At 40.1% G+C, this 19,373-nt stretch overlaps 1 protein-coding gene across 2 annotated transcripts; it reads right to left on the bottom strand.

Annotated features, from left to right (window-relative positions):
• Nucleotides 1–303: 303 nt before the first annotated feature.
• LOC129247993 (O-acyltransferase like protein-like) lies at nt 304–18,884 on the bottom strand. Of its 2 annotated transcripts, XM_054887384.1 has the most exons (6): nt 18,634–18,884; nt 9,865–10,699; nt 8,220–8,339; nt 1,516–1,761; nt 898–1,456; nt 304–586 (listed from the first exon to the last, which is right to left on the bottom strand). In XM_054887384.1, exons 1-6 carry the CDS (start codon nt 18,866–18,868, stop codon nt 458–460), a joined length of 2,124 nt encoding a protein of 707 aa, XP_054743359.1. In that variant the 5' UTR covers nt 18,869–18,884; the 3' UTR covers nt 304–457. The 2 variants fall into 2 exon arrangements, with proteins under 2 accessions (XP_054743359.1, XP_054743360.1); XM_054887385.1 differs by lacking the exon at nt 8,220–8,339.
• Between the last annotated feature and the right edge of the window lie 489 nt (nt 18,885–19,373).

Genomic DNA, 19,373 nt, shown 5'->3' with positions numbered 1-19,373 from the left:
ATATTTCTTTTCTGTGCCTTGTTGGTTTATGAGAAAAAATTTGGATTTGATATATGGAGCTGCTTTTTATGGGAAATCTCTCCCAGACAGTAATGCACGTGCCACTTTGTCGTTGCCTGCTGAAGCACGCCAGGTATTAGAGAAAATTTGTTGAATCGATACTCGTATGTAGCATGTCGACCACCGGGCTCTGCTAAATTCATGTAACTGCTGTCGTAGATACGAGAGGACGAGAGTGTACCTGTCTTATCGGTTTTGTAATATAATATAATTGCCTTGAAAAATCAAAACAAAAAAACTTAATAATTTTCGATACGAAATTATTTATATTTTTTAATTGCCTAATATATTTCTCTGTAAAAATATCTTAACTATTACAATAAGTATGTATATACTATACGCACATATATTTTTTCTTAAACTGAAATCAATCACAGCTTTAACTCGCAACAATTCCTTAGCTCGTTTTCGATTTGAGTCGCTGTAACATCAGCTTTGAAATATTCTTATATGGCACTTCGAAAAACAAGCTGAAAATTGTGCAGGTGAAGTAAAGCACAGCACAGTGGCCAATGTAATCAACAATCTGAAATATTAAGAGAAAGTACAAATTTACTCATACATATAAAGTATTCGACAAAACTTAAGCCGACATATTATATTATATATCATACATGTATTGCACGAGGTGGCGCAAAATTAATCATCATGATTTTGAGTGATGAAAATATTTATTTTTCTCTGTTTGTGTATTGCAGCTTTCTATTTTACAGGTGTCAAATATGATTGACGTATGACGCCATTTGTAAGTATTATAAACCCTCCGATAGGTTGATTAATTTTGCGCCACCTTGTATTAATTTCCGTATATGTATATGCATACATAAATATACTCACCAATCGCAGGGGACTCGTATAGAGTCCCGCATTGCCGAACGCCGTGGCTAGCGAAACGCACATAGGATTCGTCAGGAACATAGCATAGGTGATTTGGTTGAATTTGTTGAAAATAGGGTTTTCCAGTACGCGAAAGAACCATTTCACACTACCGAAGGCATTTGCAAATATCATACAACAAACACTGGCTGAAAATAGCAGACGTTGCACCACCAAAAACACAACATAGAAAAATACCGAATAGCCTGGTTCGATTGTTGCAAAACTGCAAGTGAAGAAAAATATAACCGCTAAATAGCCGAGAAATTCCAGTAACGACTGATTCTGAAAGAATTGCGAATAGAGTTTATGCTGCTGATTTTGTACGAAGAACCAGGCAGCCACGCCGCCAATTATATAAGCGAAAACTCGTGACAGCGGATTCATGTAGAGTTCGGTGAAGAGTGTCGTTGTGGTTTCGAGCGAATATTCGAAATTCATTGTCGTACCAATGTAAAATGTATACGCCAAATTGACTGCTGTGATGGATAAGATAAGTGCTATTGCAGATTTCGGGTGTCTATGGGTTAAAAGTGAATGTGAGAAATTTTAAGTACATTTTTCATCATCCATCCTTACCTAACATAGGTGATGAGCAAAATTGTACTTAATATAAAAAATTGCATATCACATGCTGATGACCAGGTCCAAAACACGCACAAGTCTTCGTGATTGAAAAGATTTTGTATGAATAGAGCATTACGCCACCAATACAATTCACACTTCTCATACAACCGATAACTGAAGTGGAAAACTGTTAAGTCATCAATCATAAGAGATCCAGCATCGGCCAGGCAGGTAGCGATTACATAAAGTGGGCCCAATCTATATGAGGCGTAATAAATAGAAAAAAAACAAAGAGTTAAGTTAAGAAACTTAAAAATATATACATATAAGTTAGAGATTTCCAATCCTCTACACCCCAAAATAAAACAGAAGTTAATTTGCTCCACTCTAATTCTGCTTTCCAGCAACTCGTCCCGCACTCGACTGACTGATCGTTGTGACCCTTGCTTGCTTCCCACCTTCGTTCGCCGGCAGTGGCACAGTTCGTGTATAACCATAGGCTGAGACCGGCTTTGACCATGACTTCCCACAGTTGCCTTATAAAATGCAGTTGGCAATGTCTCTCAATGCATTATGGGGCGAAATTAAATGTCTCCCGCGCAGCAATATTTTTAAGAGATTGAGTCATAAGTAAAAATGTAATTTCACCGATTTTCGAATTAAGTCTCCGAAATCTACACATTTTATTTGCCCTCGAAGTCCGAAATTGGGGCTTTAGTCAACAATTATTTAAAATAAATGTGTGTAAATTCATCAACTAAAGAAGTAAAATTATGGTCATGATCCGCCTGCTCCACCTATTTAAATAGTAAAGGTTGGCAAAAAAGTCTTGCGGTATTTTTATTGAATTTTCAATTGTTCATAAAATTGGTTATAATAATGCGATTTAAGTCAAATATGCGCCGTTTTGTTCGATGACGAGTTCCCAAAAAGATGCCAACTTCATAATGCCCCTCTTATAGAAGCTCGCTTCCCTATTGTCAAAAACTCGGAGAGCCAATTTTCACAGGACTCTCTTGTGGACAACTTCCGACTACCAAGCTCGTTCGCCATTAACAGAAATAGGTGGTAATCACCTGGTGGGAGATCCGGACTATACGGTGGATGCAAAAGAACCTCCCATCCGAGCTCCCGGAGCTTCTGGCGCTTCACCAAAGATGTGTGTGGTCTGGCGTTGTCCTGGTGGAAGACAATTCGGCCTCTGTTGATCAAAGATGGCCTCTTCTGCATGAGTGCTGCATTCAAGCGGTCCAGTTGTTGGCAGTACAGGTCCGAATTGAGCGTTTGGCCATAGGGGAGCAGCTCATAGTGGATGATTCCCTGCCAATCCCACCAAACACACAGAAGAACCTTCCTGGCCGTCAATCCAGGCTTGGCCACCGTCTGGGCAGCTTCACCGCTTTCCGACCACGACCGTTTGCGCTTCACGTTGTCGTAAGTGACCCACTCTTCATCGCCAGTCACCATCCGCTTCAAAAAGGGGTCGATTTTGTTGCGATTCAGAAGCGATTCGCATGCATCCATACGGGCAAAAATGTTTTTTTGCGTCAAGTCGTGTGGCACCCATACATCGAGCTTCTTTTTGAATCCAAGCTTCTTCAAATGGTTTATAACGTTTTGATGACTCATGCCCAGCTCTTGGCCGATGCTACGGCTGCTACTATGCCGGTCTCTTTCGATCAATTCAGCGATTTTATCGCAATTTTCGACGACAGGCCTTCCGGACCGTGGCACATCTTCGATCACCTCTGCACCAGAACGAAAACGTTGAAACCATCGTTGTGCGGTGGAAATGGAAACTGTATCGGGTCCATAAACTGCACAAAATTTTATTGGCAGCATGAGATGCATTTTTGCCTTTATCGTAGTAGTACTGTAAAATATGCCATATTTTCTCTTTATTTTGCTCCATGTTTGCGACGCTATAACTCACGAACGACTAAAAGCAAACAACAATTAATCAAACACGTGTTAGCACGCGAAAAGAGCTTTCCAAAAAGCTCTAGCGTGAACCCATGCGACGAATACAACTAGAACTACGCTCTTGCAAAGACAAGCTTGCGGAAATACCGCAAGACTTTTTTGCGAACCTTTTATAACTTATTTTGCGAAAAATTATATTACCGGGGCTATTAGGGGTCAAAAATCCGATCTTCGAAAGATTAAAAACGTAATTTTTTAAAAACTTGGTGACCGAAATATTGTTGTTGTTGTAAATGAGATTAAACACCATTACTTGTGACTCAATCTCTCAAAAAATTGTTTGGTCCAATACCCAGAAAAAAAGTGGATTTTGCCGTATAGTGATATGAAATCAAAATCTATACTGGATGTAAGCATTGATCCGACTTATTGCATTGCAAAAGGTGCGCAAAAAAACAAAGATGTTTACTCTGGCTAGGCAATAGCAATAGCCACTACCACAATAGCAATCAACCGGCCATGGCAGCAATTGCAAGAACATCAACAAACGGAACAACAAAAGCAAGAACAACGATTTTTTTTTTTTTTGGGATGAGGAGATTAAAATGCGTAATGCACCATCAAAGCCGTAGCAGTGGTATGTCCTGAGATTAAAAAACGCCCCCTAGTTTGGAACCGTCACCCACCCTAGAAACGCTTTCGCATTACTTCAGAGTGACACGCTACAGGATACCTGCTTATGTGCCCGCGTCCCCCTTTTTCTTCCGGAGGATTTTTTCCGCGAACTCACTGTTGATTTCCCACGATTCCTCGCTGCTTAGCATCTTGTCGATTACATTTTGGGTGGTTATATGATTTCTTGTTCACAACGCGTGCATTGGAAAAATGTGTGTTCAGCGTCACTCTATTTTGAACAGGTATTTCTGGAAATAACTGTGCCCAGAAAACATTTTGTTAGTATAAAAATTGACTTCATCGAAGCTTCTGCTGTTCCATGTAGCGAGGTTTGCTAATACCTTCTGCCATCCTCTCGTTCTTGAATGTCCTCAACTTTTTTCTCTCAAGGTTTAGCCAGGTTTGCTAATACCTTCTGCCATCCTCTCGTTCTTGAATGTCCTCAACTTTTTCCTCGCAAGGTCTAGCCAGGTTTGCTAATACCTTCTGCCATCCTCTCGTTCTTTAATGTCCTCAACTTTTTCCTCTCAAAGTTTAGTCCATCGGTATCACTTACACAGCGGGCCCTGATATGGATATAAGACCAGAATAGGTTTGCGAATCAGTAATAGATTTAGAATTGTTCGCGACCTTGGGTGATGTAGTGGGGTGGACAAGAAATTCAATAATCCAATTTTATGATATTAAAGTGAAGTGCTTTTTGTTTTACTAATTTGAAGATCTATCAAAAAGCATCAACTACAAACAACTACGGATAATTTATATATATGTACACATACAGTGTGTTAAATAATATTATTCAAGCATTTATCGACAAATTTTGTCAATTCATTTATAATATTTCTCTTTTAATTTTAACATATTTTTTATTAGAATATGGTTCATTTTCTTCCAAAAACAATATAAATCAGGTTTTAGACTTTGTGCATACTTAAAACAATTCACCAAATTTTCATAGGAATTTCATACTTTTAATCAGAATATTTAGAAAAATTTCGAGTATGCAGTTTTATAGCACATAGAATTTTGTTGCAAGTTTAAATCGTGTTGATTTTTGACAATTTTTTCCTTTTTTGTTGACGGTATGGGTTCTTTCTTCATATAAATATTAATATATATTAAAATTTAATAAGAAATAATCATCAAGCAAGCTGTCATCCATCTATTTCATAGTTAACATCGAAATCCTTTTTAGGGTCACTCTAAATTTATCCTCTCTTAAGATGAAACGTCATACGAAACCACACGATTTTTTCATCAAAGATATGCATTTATTTATTTAATTATGTAAAATTTTTACGATAAAATATTAAAACATTACTCACATATGAATATTTTTAGCACTGCAGGTCAAAGAGAATGAAAAACAATATTTATATAAATAAAGAAATAGCTAGAGTTTATCTTAAAATTTGAGTAGGTGAACTATTCTTAGATTTCAAAAAAGCATGCTACTTTTCACACCAGGGCTTATTAAGCTATGATACACGCATCACCACACTCATAAGTTATCCGCAGATGTAAGCCAGCAGGAAATTGGCGACCAGCAAATTAAACGATGGCTAAAGTTCCTAAAAAATGGAATACCGTTGGGGTATCAATTTTGATTCAAGAGCCCTTTTTATGGATAGCATACGATCTGGCGCAAATAACTTTTTTCGTAAAATGAATGCCTGCGACTCTTTGCTTAACGTAACGAAGTCAACACTACTAAATGTGTGGATTGCGGATTTTAATTATCTCGGCGATAGGTGAGGCGGTCCAAACGTTCGCCAAACTAGAATTAATAGCCAATAAGGTTCTACTTAGATTGAAAGGAATCAACCACAATGATTTTCTTCGATTAGGCAAAAATATCCATTTCGGGTCTCTACTCTCAACACCTGGCCTGACCGCAGTGAGTCGGAGAAAGAATACATCCGCGGCAAAGCATACCTGTCGTAAGAGGCGACTAAAATCCGTCAAGAGAGGAAGAAGGCTCGGCTCGAAAGGCCTCATATATCCCGAGTACTTCCAGCGGCAGCTCTGTAAAGCTCATCAGGATCGAGACCAGTAAGATCCTGATTACAGTATACTGGAAAATACTCTTACATTAGGAAATCTATGGGCTGGTGAAAGTAGTATTCTATCACCTCAGTACAGGAGGGTGACACCCCACCGAAATGGCTGATAGGCTAATGTTACAACCACATCCGTCCCGTTAAAACTGTGGCAACCCTTCGGGTACGTTCCTTACAGCATTAAGTTGGTAGTGCAGGCTCCGTTGAGAAATCCTGACTAGTTCCTGTCCAGGCTCTGAACTCTATTGCCAATGAAGCGTAGAGTCAACCCTCTCATGACCTCCCTGCTTGCATATACATGGGGACATTTAGGGAAACTGCACTTTCGAGTAAGAATAGCGCCGGCAAAAAACGCTCCAATCCTGAATCAGTCCGCACTGCTTTCACAAATTTCAAAGCTGATAGCCCCGCAAATGGTCACGGGTACAGTAACATCAGCATTCAGATGAAGGATGCCTCCAATACCGCCATTGGAAGGATACAACTAGCGCAGTATACGCCAACCAGTACTCTTGCAGCGGCAGAACGGCTCGTCACGCCCATTCCAACGAATGACAACACAGAAACGATCCCCACAAAAGAAAACGCGCCAAACGACGAAATTGAAATGATTCCTCGGCTTGAGCTGATTAGGAATATGAGGAGAGTGGAGGAAGATGCGATCTCTCAATAAACTGGTTCAGACCGCAAAATAGCATCAGCAAGGAAGTCAAGGCTGGAGTATTCAAAACCGCTTCAGAAAAATTATGAAGGTTGAAAGACAGTTAATAGGAGGGGAAACCAAAAGGAGCTGAAGGATAAGCTACCCGAGCCCAACAAAAGGAGCAAGCCGCGAACACAGCACGTAAAGCCAGAAGCTGTTGTGATGAAACCCGCAGAAGGTCAGATGTGCTGAAGGACTTGCGCACGAAGATTACGACTGATGATTTAGTCAAGATAAGGTCTATCAGGAAAACGAAGTGTCCATGCATCACCTGGAAAGCACTGTGCAATGCACGACTTCAATCGCGGAGTCAAAGCCGAGCGCCATGATTGATATACGAGATCTCGACTCCTCGACGGCCAAGGCGAAGGTGTAAACAGAAGTCTGGAAATTTCTCACCAACTAAGAAGAGGAAACATACTATCATATAATCACGGCGTCTATTAATGTGATATAATGATGGTCACTTCCAGTATATTCTTCCAGAACTTCCCACCCGTTGACTGCCTCAGCCAGGCTATCAGCCACAAGGGTGATATCCGGCGTGGTGTGTTCACATCCTGGTCTCCTAAAAATAGTGGCGTTTCCTGTGTTTTAAACTTAAACTACAAGTCCAATTTGGCAGTCATGTCTAGTATATGCCTTCCCCGTGTGTTCGTAGTAAGGACCTGTTTAATACTGTCGCTGGGGGTAAGATAGAAACTCAGCATTGTGAAGCATTTATTTTGAACGTATGTGTAGCAACTACCGGTTTCGTACTGTTTGACAGCGACTGCGCTACCATTTGGTCTCCACAGTACAACCGTTTCTGCTTCGCCCTCGAATCAAGTTCTCTTGGCGATCCGTGCCGTACTGCTCCCTCTCGATAGCTATTTGTTCGAGCAGAGCGTTTGCTGTACGACTTTTCAGGTAAAGGGCATCCCTGTGACCCTGGCTGGTGGTCAGTGCGGTCGCGTTTTACATGTGCGCAATGAATGCAAGTGGGAGCTGCTTTGCCGTCTTTTATTTTGTGTCCCTTATATACGTATATGGTGGTTATAAATATAAAGTGACGCAAAATTAATCACCGACTTTTGTTTTTGAATAAGTTTTGAACTAAATAAAAAAAAAATATTTTAAATCATTTCGTAAAAAAATATTTTTAATCTTTAACTCAGCCTTTACCCGCTCCATTGCTTGCCTGTTTGCATACTACAGCTTCACGGGTGTCAAATATGACTGGCGCACGACGATAGGGTGGCTAATTTTGCGCCCCCTTGAATGACCATGACTTTGACTACGACGCTTCATTTCATCATCCTTGCTCTTCTATGGTTCATTTAATTAAAGTTTTAAAAACTCTTTTCGACTCTTACCTAAGCAACCGATGGAATAGGTGCAGGAGGACCAGTTTCGTATTTTGTAATAAATTAGATCTTCGTATTGCTTCAATTGTTTTGGTGTTTCGAAAAAAATGATACACTTGCAGGAAGCCACTGTAAAGACATTAAGAAAAAATGTAGAAACATTAACAAAAAAATAAGAAAACATATGGACATTTACGCGCGCTCTATTAGTCTGAATAAACTCAGCAGGACTTTAGAGTAGATAATATCAGGTCAGTCCATAAGTTCGTGCGAATTTTACCAATAATTTCACCTTTGTACAATTTTTGCATACAAAAATTATTCGCGGAATATAACGGAACTATTTATAGTTTCTTTGTATCAGTTGGAAAAGGTTTCAAAGCTGGGAAAATGGGTGCCGCATAGACTTTCCGTCGCCAACCTTCAGCAGATAGTGAGAGTGTGTTCTCAGCTGCTTGAAAATGAAAGTTTTGTGAACCGTATAGTTACTGGTGAAAAATATGTCCTTTACAATAATCCCGTTCACAAACGCCAATGGTTAGATAAAGATGAAACACCAGAACCGACCCCTAGAGATGGCCTTCACCCCAATAAGATTCTCCTGTCTATTTGGTGGGCTATGGCCGATATTGTTTATTATGAACTTCTGGAACTAAACCAGATGACAACTGCTGATTATTATTCCCATCAGCTATCAAACCTGAATGAGGCACTTTGTTTGAGGCAGTTTTGTTTCACCACGACAACGCAAGACCTCATACCGCAAGTCAAACATTAGGCAAGCTGAACGAGCTCGGATGGGAGCTAGTGCCGCATCCAGCATAGTATCCGGATATTGCACCTTGTGATTATCACCTTTTCCGTGGACCTCAATCCCATATGAGTAACAAAAACTACTACTCAAAAGAAGCTGTAAAAAGTGATATCGAAGCGTATTTTGGTTCCAAGGACAAAAAATTTTTTGAGCAGGGAATTAAAAATTTGCCTAAACGTTGAGAAGACATTGTAAATAATATTTATTGATTAATAAATACCTTTAACATCTTTTTTATTAATTTCAAAACCACCTTTAAAAAACGCACAAGCTTATGGACTGACCGATAATAAAGGGTATTTTTGTGATATTTAGGATTATTTATTCAAATAAAAACACAAAAGGAAAATGCGTTGGTGCGTGACTTTCATTTGGTAATGCCCGTATGCGAAACTCAAGGCAGGTAACATGAAATATAAAAAAAGATTTTTGTAACGGCGGTCGCCTCTTAGCAGGAAATAGCAAACCTCCAAATGCCATGAAAAAGCTCCTCATATAAAATCGTTTCTTTGTTCGGAGGCAGTTTGGAGTTAGCCAAGGCTTGTCGAAGTTTGAGCGAAGGATAAAACGTGCTTTCTAGGATTTCCCACCCTTCAAATTAAAGCTGTGCCGATCAATCAATTCTCCAGCAATGGGTAAAAAATGTCATCTCATGTGAGTTTTACCATTTTATGAAGCTTCGATCTTGCTTTAGGAACCATTTACATATATAAATATATTGCATACTCCTAAATTTAGTAAACTCCAGAAACTGCTTAAATTGTTTTCGTTTTGCTCTCATGAAGAAATTTTAATTTGAATTTATTTAAAATACCCGATTTCTTAAAAAGTCGAATTTACCTCATTGTAAAGAACAAATCCACGAAGACGTCAAAATTTCCCAGTTTATCCGTGACTTTATGATGTTGCGACTTATTGCCCGTCGCCAAATAGCTGATACAGAGTAGATGGAATAACGTGACGGCCATTGCACCGTAAAACCGTAAGCCATTCACTGCAGAAATGCTGTTCATCTGACCAGCCGCCTCCGATGGAAATAGCAATCGCCAATTGTTTTGTACTTCAAAGCAATCAATAAATCCTCTTTCACTTAACTGTTGTGCATTCGAATCACGCTTCGGGACCGTACCATCCGCAAACTTGTCCTCACTTTCAATAACATTAGCGTCTTCACTACTTCTCTTCATGCGTCGCGCTAAAGCCCATAATGTCAGTATCAGAGTCAAAACCCACGAAGTCGCAAAAATTAGCGATGATGGTCGTGTAAAGAAACCAGGTCGCAGTTTAAGATCCGTCACTCTTTCCACGCGTACACGCGTGTTATAAAAATCGTTGGCCATAAATATTTCGCTCTCAACATAAGTAGACATTAGTTGCCTTATCTCGGAGATGGTGCAAGAGCTGGGCAAGCAAAGACCTAAACTGACGCGTGGTTCATAGTATGGAAATACTGGATCAATTTGCCAACTAGAATTGTGCCACATATGGACGACGCGGAAATCGGTGGAGAATGGCGCGGTGTCCGTGATGATTTTCGGATTCATTATGTGTGGTATGTGTTTCGATATTCTAAGATTAATTGGCTTTTTGACGGCGTCACAAGTGTCGCGGCTACCTAGCCAGAGGCCATTGCCAGTTATAAAGCCTGATTCCCTCGATCCTGAGGCGTCATACACTGCAAAACAAAGAAAACTAATTTTTAATTCATTAATTAAATTTTAAAGATGATTTAGTTTCGATTACGTTTACGTTTTAAAGTCAACTTATCTGGTTATTGGAAGCTTGTGATCGTACCATAGATATATCATGTTCAATCAAATCTTCTGTGTTATTGTATATGTATATTAAAGAGCTAACAGTAGAATATTGCCTCCGAATAATTGGATTGTTATTTGAACCTTCGGCCAGATGGCATATTTGGAATACTTAAAAGCACACCTTCACCAACTACAATAGAGACAATATAAATACCACAAGGGACTCATGGATGGGACCCTTTCATTATTGCTCTTAAATGGAGGTTAAATTCTATCGAGGAATTTAACTTACCATTACCTAAGAGGGAAGCTCCGTATAGGGTTTGGCTGATCACCCATTCGCAAAATGGCACGTGTGACGTTCGTCCAATCATCTATACGGAGAGTACCGTACCAACACATTCCCAAGTTAAGGTGTGCTTGAAATCATGCCGAGAACTGAATGGTGTAGGGAATTAAAATATGTGCATCACGAACGGAGCTTCCAGATGATAACTACTATAAAAGATAAAACCAAAACATTCGTGCCGCGCAGCGACACAATACCCTCCTCCGAGGAGGATAACCTGCTGGCTTCCAGCCAAGATGCGGCTGAGTCAGTAAAGAGTAAGGGAAGTGCCAGCCACAGCACTCCCTTACCAAGCAAGTAACAACAACAAAACATTCCTACCAACAACATCACAAAAGGCGGTAGACGGCACACAGAGAGAGAGTCAGGGTGCAAAAAACCGAAGACAGAGGGTGCCCTCATGAAGTCTCGCTATACAAAGGCTCAGTTCATTCTAAGCAATATTGCTAAGAATGAATTCGCTAGAGCGACTGACGAGCGTGACGCAGCTGACAAGGCAAAATACCACCATCTGTGGGAGGAGTATGAAGACTTCATATCCAAAAAACCTAAAACGGAAAATAACAAACAAGGTGATGCGACGAAAAGAAATAGATCACAGGACGTGATCGATCAGGAACCGAAGAGACCGAAGGTGTCCAACTGCATCGAGGAAATAACAAAACAACGACCATTCAGCGAAGTGGTTAAGGATAACCTCCTTTATCCACTGATCGACGAGAATATAACAGCGGCAGAATAATCCTGCAGAAGTTGGGGCAGGTGGAGGCCAAACAGTCCAAGCTCGTGCTAGACAAGCATGTAGTTGGAGTACAGGGCGGTGCTCTCCCTTCCTTTGATTCTGCAGGAGTACTTCGATGCTGTAGGATAATCAAATGCCGCGACGACTGGTTAAGAGTTATCCTAGCGAAGTGCATTGCTAAGGTCAGCAGCTCACTGAAAGGCTTAAAACTTAAGCTCATTCCGGCTAGGGACATATCTTGCCCTCCTCGCGCCCGCCTTTGGCTACCAGTAATGGACTTAAGCAGTGCGGATGTGCTGAAGTACCTCAAGTCACACAACCCTGCGGCGCCGATGGACGACTAGGCAATCGTGAAGGCAGAAACGCCGCAAAATAGCAGCACGCCATTCGTTTTACAGATTAACGATGAGTGCTCACCAGTACTCGGAAAATTTGACAACAAAATGCGGTTTGGTTTGGGAAAGGCCAAATTGAAAATTTTCAAAGCAGACAGCAAGGAAAATGAAGACGACCTATAAGAAGTCGACAATAACATACAGCCAGAAAAGCTAGAAAAGGCATACCTAGCTGAAGACGACAACCAACCTGATGCCTAAAGCCATAAAGGTTAGTCTGTAGCACTCGAAATGTGGTTTTTCTCAGGGAGGGAGATATCGACATCGGAATCATAGAGGATCCCTGGGTCAGAGACACTGAGATTAAAGGGTTCCAAGGCAATAACAATATCTACATATTTTACACTAAATCAGACAGGAAGCCCCGACCATTTATAGTTACTAAAAAACACTTAAAAGCTTTTCTGTGCTCTAATTTGAATACTCCTGATTTTACAGTGGTGAAGGTGGAGTTGCAGAAATCCGCAACATACCTGGCATCAGTATACATGCCACATGATTAACCGGCGCCGCCAGACGAAGTGGATCGGTTCTTATCAACACTGAACAACACGGGCAAGCTGTTAATGGGCTGGGACGCAAACGCCAGAAACGAGCTCTGGGGCAGTTCGGAGGCGAATGAAAGAGGTGAGTCACTTTTTGAATTTTTATTAAATGCCAATCTCGACATATGTAATGTAGGGACCACCCCAACCTTTACATTTTCGAGCTCGGAAAATTTTCCAGGCCGGAAAGAAGTCTTAGACCTTACTCCATGCACAAACAGTAACTCCCAAATAGTCACAAAGTGGAGGGTATCAGACAAGAAATCTTTTTCGAACCATAATTGGATTCTCTTCGATATTAATCTTAAGCTTGAGAAGCTAACCCCATATAGAAACCCTAGAAGAACAAATTTGCACATATTCCGTAGAGTAACCCAGTCTAAACTTCAACACATAAATAAAACCATAACGTCAAGTAAAGACTTGGATGAGAAAGTAAGAGCTTTTGAAGCTTTGTTGACGAAAGGGCTTGAAGCTTCATGTCCTGCCACATATTGCAAAACAACTTATCCCACCTGGTGGAATGAAGATTTAAGTCAACTCAGAAAAATGGCAAGAAAAATCTTGAACATATGCTACAGATGCAAGTACTTCAAACCCTACAAAGATTGCCTTAGGGAATAAAAGAAAGCAAGCCAAGAAGCCCAGACAGAGGCTTGGAAAGATTTTTGTAGTTCCATCGAGTTAACCAAAGATACGGCCAGATTAGGTAAGCTGTCCTTCCTTCTTGAGGAAAGATAACGGAGAATGGATAAAATCCTCGGACGATACTTTAGAATATCTTATAAATACACATTTCCCAGGTAACACAGAACAGATTAAGAACAATATTAATAGGCTTCAAACGTCCAACCTGTCATCCAATACAATAAACCACATCGCATGCCAAGATAGAATTCTATAGGTGATGTTCCATGCTGTGGAACACTCGGGAATCGACGATTCCGTGGCTGGAGGTCTTTTTCAAAACAAGCCTTATGCTAGAGCATATTCCAAAAAGCTGGAGGAGGATTAAGGTGATTTTTATCCCCAAAGCCGGTAGACGCGGTCATGATACAGTTTATCCTCCTTTATTCTCAAAACTCTCGAGCAATTGTTGTATGTATATCTCAGAGAGAATATTACAAGCACAACAATTTCATCATCCCAACATGCATACCTCAAAGGAAAATCTACAAAGACAGCTCTTCATGAGGTTGTAAGTACGATTGAGAGGAGCATAGAATACAAACAATACTCACTAATCGCTTTTCTCGACATAGAGAGATTCGAACCTACGTTCTCTCTGTGAATTCCGAATGGTAGTCACGCACCAACCTATTCGGCTACGGCGTCCACGAAGATTACGGTCTTAAAATTAACAGGCGCTGGTGGTAATCATACACTGATGGTTCACAATGTACTTACACCGATAGAAAAAGTTTTAAATGTAATAAAAACTAAAATAGAAACTACTAGATTTCCGTTCTGCCATGACTTCGATATGAATCTTAAAGTTCATTTTGTGAAATGTTGTGTGTGATCTGTGCCCTTATATGGCATTAAATGTTTCGAAATGTGAATTTTTTGGCGGATTTTGAAAATTACGTATACCGATCTGGTTACTAACCTAGAGGCTCAACGATGAGGCCGTGAACTTCTACAACCAATAAAACGTCCCAAAACAGCTTATCTCGGACACATAATGAGAAACACGAAATACCACATGTAATACTGGAAGGAAAAACTGCCAACGAAGCACGAACTTGTAAAGCATAGATCAAACAATTTAAAGTTCACGCTCATTGTCATGTGACATTTCAGACTAAAAAATTATTTTTCTGTGTTTTCTTTGTTCCATTTAAATGTGAGTTGCTGGGTGTTAACACTTGAAGTCAACAAGGAGAAAATTCGGTACATTTTACAGATTTCCTTTGAAGAAGGCGAAAATGATAGCTAGGCCACTCGAATAGAGAATGGAGTTTTTAGTGCCGATACTGTAACAGCTAATAACGTGCAATTTTTATTCGCCCATTCCGTTCAGGTATTTTCGATGTTAAGCAAATGTTGATAATGTCGAAAAAATCACAGAAATAATCGAAGTTGACCATCATGTTAGTAGTCGTAGCATCCCCCAGGAGCTAAATATCGGTCATAAAACAATTTTAAGCCATTTGTGCAAAAATTTTACGCAAAAGTAATGGATTTCTGGCTAACTGGCCCAGTGGTCGAGATATTTAAAAAACCATATTTATGGTTGAATTTATCAGAACACAGAGAGTATGGAAATCCGTATGGACTTTAGCCGATTTCGTTATCCCTTGTATACGATATGTGAATTAATCATAACAACTTTATAAAATGCTAACAGCCTGAGTTATAAAAGTTTTTTAAAAGATGTAAGACACATTTTTGCTAGACACACAATACGAGGTGCGTTCAAAAAATAAGGTGAATTTTCAAATTTCGCACACTACGTACGTGGTACACTCGTCTGGAAGATATGTTCACGATTTTAACAACATCGCTTGCTTAGTTTGTTTGTTTGTGACGTAAATATGAAAGCAAGTGTTTTGCGTGTTCGGCGATTTTCTGCTATCGAAAAAATGGATCAAAGAAGTTCCATCCAATTTTGTGTAAAAATGGAAAAGAAATGTTGCCAGTGGCATGCGGTGAGAGTACTCTGAGTCAAAAAATGTTTACAAGTGTACAAGCTTTTCACAGAAGATCGAGGAGATGTGAATGACGAATTTCGCTATGGGCGCCCCAGCATATTAACAAACCTTCAAAATGTTGAGAAAGTGAAGAAAATTGTTTCGGAGAATCGTCGAATTACAAATAAAGAAGTTGCTGGGGATGTCGACACATCGGTTGGATCATCCCAAGTAATATTTTAATAAATTTTGAGCATGAAGCGTGTGGAAGCGAAGTTCGTTCCAAATTACTGAGTTTTGGCCAAAAACAACGTCGCATGAACATCGCTCAGAAATTGTTGAGTGACGGCAACGATGATCTAGGTTTGCTTAAAAGCCCAATCGTCCCAATGGAAGAGTCCACCAGAGCCAAGAGCAAAAAAAGCACGCCCATTTCGATCAAAGGTAAAGGTTTTGCTCACTGATTTCTGCGATTGCCATGGCGTAGTGCATCACGAGCTCTTACCACAAGGTCGTCCGGTAACTAGGGAGTATTACCTTGAAGTTATGCACCGTTTGCGTGAAGCAATACGAAAAAACGCCCGGAATTGTGGAAAAAAATGCATGGCTTTTGCATCATTGTAATGCATCTGCTCACTCATCTCTGCTTGTGAGAGCTTATTTGGCCAAAAACAGCACCGTTCCACATGTTCTGAGGAGATAAAAATAGAATCGCCGAGCGAGCACAAGGACATACCAAAAAAAGCATATCAGAACAGCTTTGAGGATTGGAAAAAACGCTGGCACAAATGTATTATATCTGAGAAGGGACTACTTTGAAGGATATAAAATATAAATTGATGAATAAATAAATACTTTTTGAGAAAAATGAGAATTCACCTTATTTTTTTAATGCACGCTGATTCTGCTGAATGCGGAGTCTCTTGGTCCTCTCGCTGAAGCAAAGGGGGTTATCAGCTATGGTTTCGAAAAGGTAATCCTTAAGGTCTACCAAAGCGATGCCAGAGCGGATGCCTCTGCACATCCGAAGGTGCTGGAGGAAGAAGGGCCCCCAGTTGAGGAAGCTCCTGTGGACATAGAGGTAGACTCCGTCACATCGGAGGTTGGCAGTGCTGATGACGCCCCCTCACGACCAGGGTCCGTCATAAGCATAGGGTCATTCTTCGACAGGGCGGAGGAGGACAGGCTTCTGGCCTCGGAGAGTGAGGATACCGACCTTGGGATGCTGGAGAGGATTATCGAAGATGATTACTCTTCAGATAAATCTTCAGCATTCTAAGGCGGCGTCCGCCAGTCTACTGTTCCACCTTGAACAAGGTGGAGCTGATATAGTTCTGCTCCAGAAGCCGTGGCTGAGCAGCAGCGGTATTTCTGGACTCAGGACGAGGGGATATAAGCTGATGGGTTAGGTAAACCAAGATCTTGTATGCTCATCAGCTTATTGCATTTATTTTGCCTAACTTTAGCAATGAAGACATTGTGACTATAAGCCTAGAGGGCCCTTCGGGAAAGCTGTGGCTGATATCGGCCTATATGGCACATGAGGACGAGGTGGAGCTACCTCCGATGATACTGAGGGACGCTCTGGCTGAAGCGAAGCGCAGGAAAACCGGCATTATTGTAGGGGCAGACGCAAACTCCCACCACACCTGTTGGGGAAGTACCAACATAAATGCAAGAGGTGAGTCACTTTTTGATTTTATTTTAAACGAAGATTTGTTTATTTGGAACAGGTGTAAGGACTCCACTTTCATTACTGCAATCAGGGAAGAGGTGTTGGATCTTACTCTGGCCTCCTCCTCACTGTTAAACCGAATTTCCGATTGGAGGGTGCCTATCACCAACTCCTTCTCGGATCATAGGTATATTCAATTTTCTCTCATTTAAACTCGTCCAAAAATACCCTCCTACAGGAATCTGAGGAGAACGGACTGGGATACATACGGGAGAAATCTGCTGAACCTTCTCCCGAAGCACCAAGGGAAAATTTAGATCTCTCGGAGGGAGCGATCGATGATCTGGTGGAGACCTTCACTTCAGCTTGTAATAAGGCTCTCGAAAGCTCCTGTCCACTTAGAACACTCCCTAAGAAGGAGAAACCGGCTTGGTGAACAGCTGGCTTTCTGAGCTTAGGGCCTCGTGCAGACGCCTCTTGAATAGGGCTAAAAGAATTAAGTGTTCCTCAGGATGGGAACTGTATAAAGCAGGGCTGGGAATCTATAAGTCCAAAATTAGGAAGACCAAGAGGGACTCTTGGAGAAACTTCTGTGGAAGCGTGGAGGGTTGTCAAGAGTCTTCAAGATTTAGGCGAATACTCACGAGGAGCTCGGCCCCCTTGGGATACCTGAGGGATGAATCGGGTCGTTGGGCGATGAGCGACGAGGAATCACTAAAACTGCTTCTCGACGATCATTTCTTTTAGATCCGGTTGTATTGAGCAGAATGAATAACATTTTATAGCAAAGTCAGGAGTAACACCCGGTCAGCATACATTGATGTAATATAGAAAAATTGTGGCATAACCGAGTAGTTGTGGCCCATGTGATTAGTCGGCAAACGAGTTCTCATGGGTTTTTGATCATTTTTCCCCTAACAGTGTTTCGCAAATATAATTTTTTTGATTCTGATTCAATAGTTCAAATATGTCAAATTTTTATGAACTTTAAATTAATGTGATATTATACTAAAATTAAGAAATAATGTACAAATTACTCAAGTGTCAAGTGTCAAGTGACTGTTGTTGGTGTTTTTACAATTTTGTCTTTATCCTTTTATATATTATTCTTGTTAAAACGCATCCGCATAGTGCCAACTCAAAAAGGGTTTGGAGGCATAAACACTGTGGGTGGCATAAATGGATTAAAGATAGTTATTTTCAACAATTTCGACATTGTTTGATTTCCATTTTTTTTTTTGTTTTTTTATATTTTGTTCGTCGGAGTTTGTACTTTCGAACTACTTTCGTATTCTAAAGCTGCGTTTGCTTGTTGCTACATTAAATAAAACTTTATGATTTTCTGATATCCGTGCTATTAAACTTTACACACAGATTTAATTAATTTTTTTACGTGCAGCGGAGAAAAGATTTCATAGCCTTTCATAGCTCGAGCTATTGGACCACCGCTTAATATACTAAACTGCATTTACCAAAACAAATCACTTTTTTATACAATAATATTTGCACTCACTTTTCACTGCCCATGGCTGTTGCTGCAGTATACCCTTTTGCATATCCTGCAGCTGTTCGTGACACCTGGCGCTAACCATATCCGAATGGCTGATTGTTGTCAAGCCAAAGACTATTGACGACTGTTGCATTCGTTTAAATACATCGCTGCTGGTATCCCCAAGTGTTGGTGTAGCAAGCGCACCACATAGAAGTATGACGAATAAAATTACCGAATATGACTTAGGTTGGCACATTTCGACTCTTTTAATTTCTAATTCAATTCAAATATCTGTATTAGTTTTATATTTGGTTAAACAAATATTCACTAGTTGCTTGCTACACAGTTTCTATAATTTGTCTTTCGAATAATTATAAGTTTAATTTATTTCTTCCATCAGTTTCACAATTTTTTTTTAAATCACATTAGGTTTCTTTTTAGTTTTAAAATATTTCATTTGAGTTAATATTTTTAATACCGCACCAGCACGTTAAAACAATATTTAACTTAAGTTTCCCTCTGTTCAATATCCCACTTTCTTTTGAAATTTTTTTTTTCATATCTATTTCACTTCCCGCTTCTCGAGATAGAAATCGAACCAACGTGACGCCCCATGCAGACCAATGAAAACTGAAACTAAAAGCTTTGCCAAACTTATATTTATCAAATTCAAAGCAATAAAAATCTTTATAATTATCTGGCTATGCGATTGACCTTATGTAAATATTATACTTGATATGCTCGTTCGATGATCGCTAGTA

Source organism: Anastrepha obliqua, chromosome 5 (genome assembly GCF_027943255.1).
Source record: "Anastrepha obliqua isolate idAnaObli1 chromosome 5, idAnaObli1_1.0, whole genome shotgun sequence".
Lineage (NCBI taxonomy): Eukaryota > Metazoa > Arthropoda > Insecta > Diptera > Tephritidae > Anastrepha > Anastrepha obliqua.
This window is presented reverse-complemented; position numbering and strand designations above follow the sequence as displayed.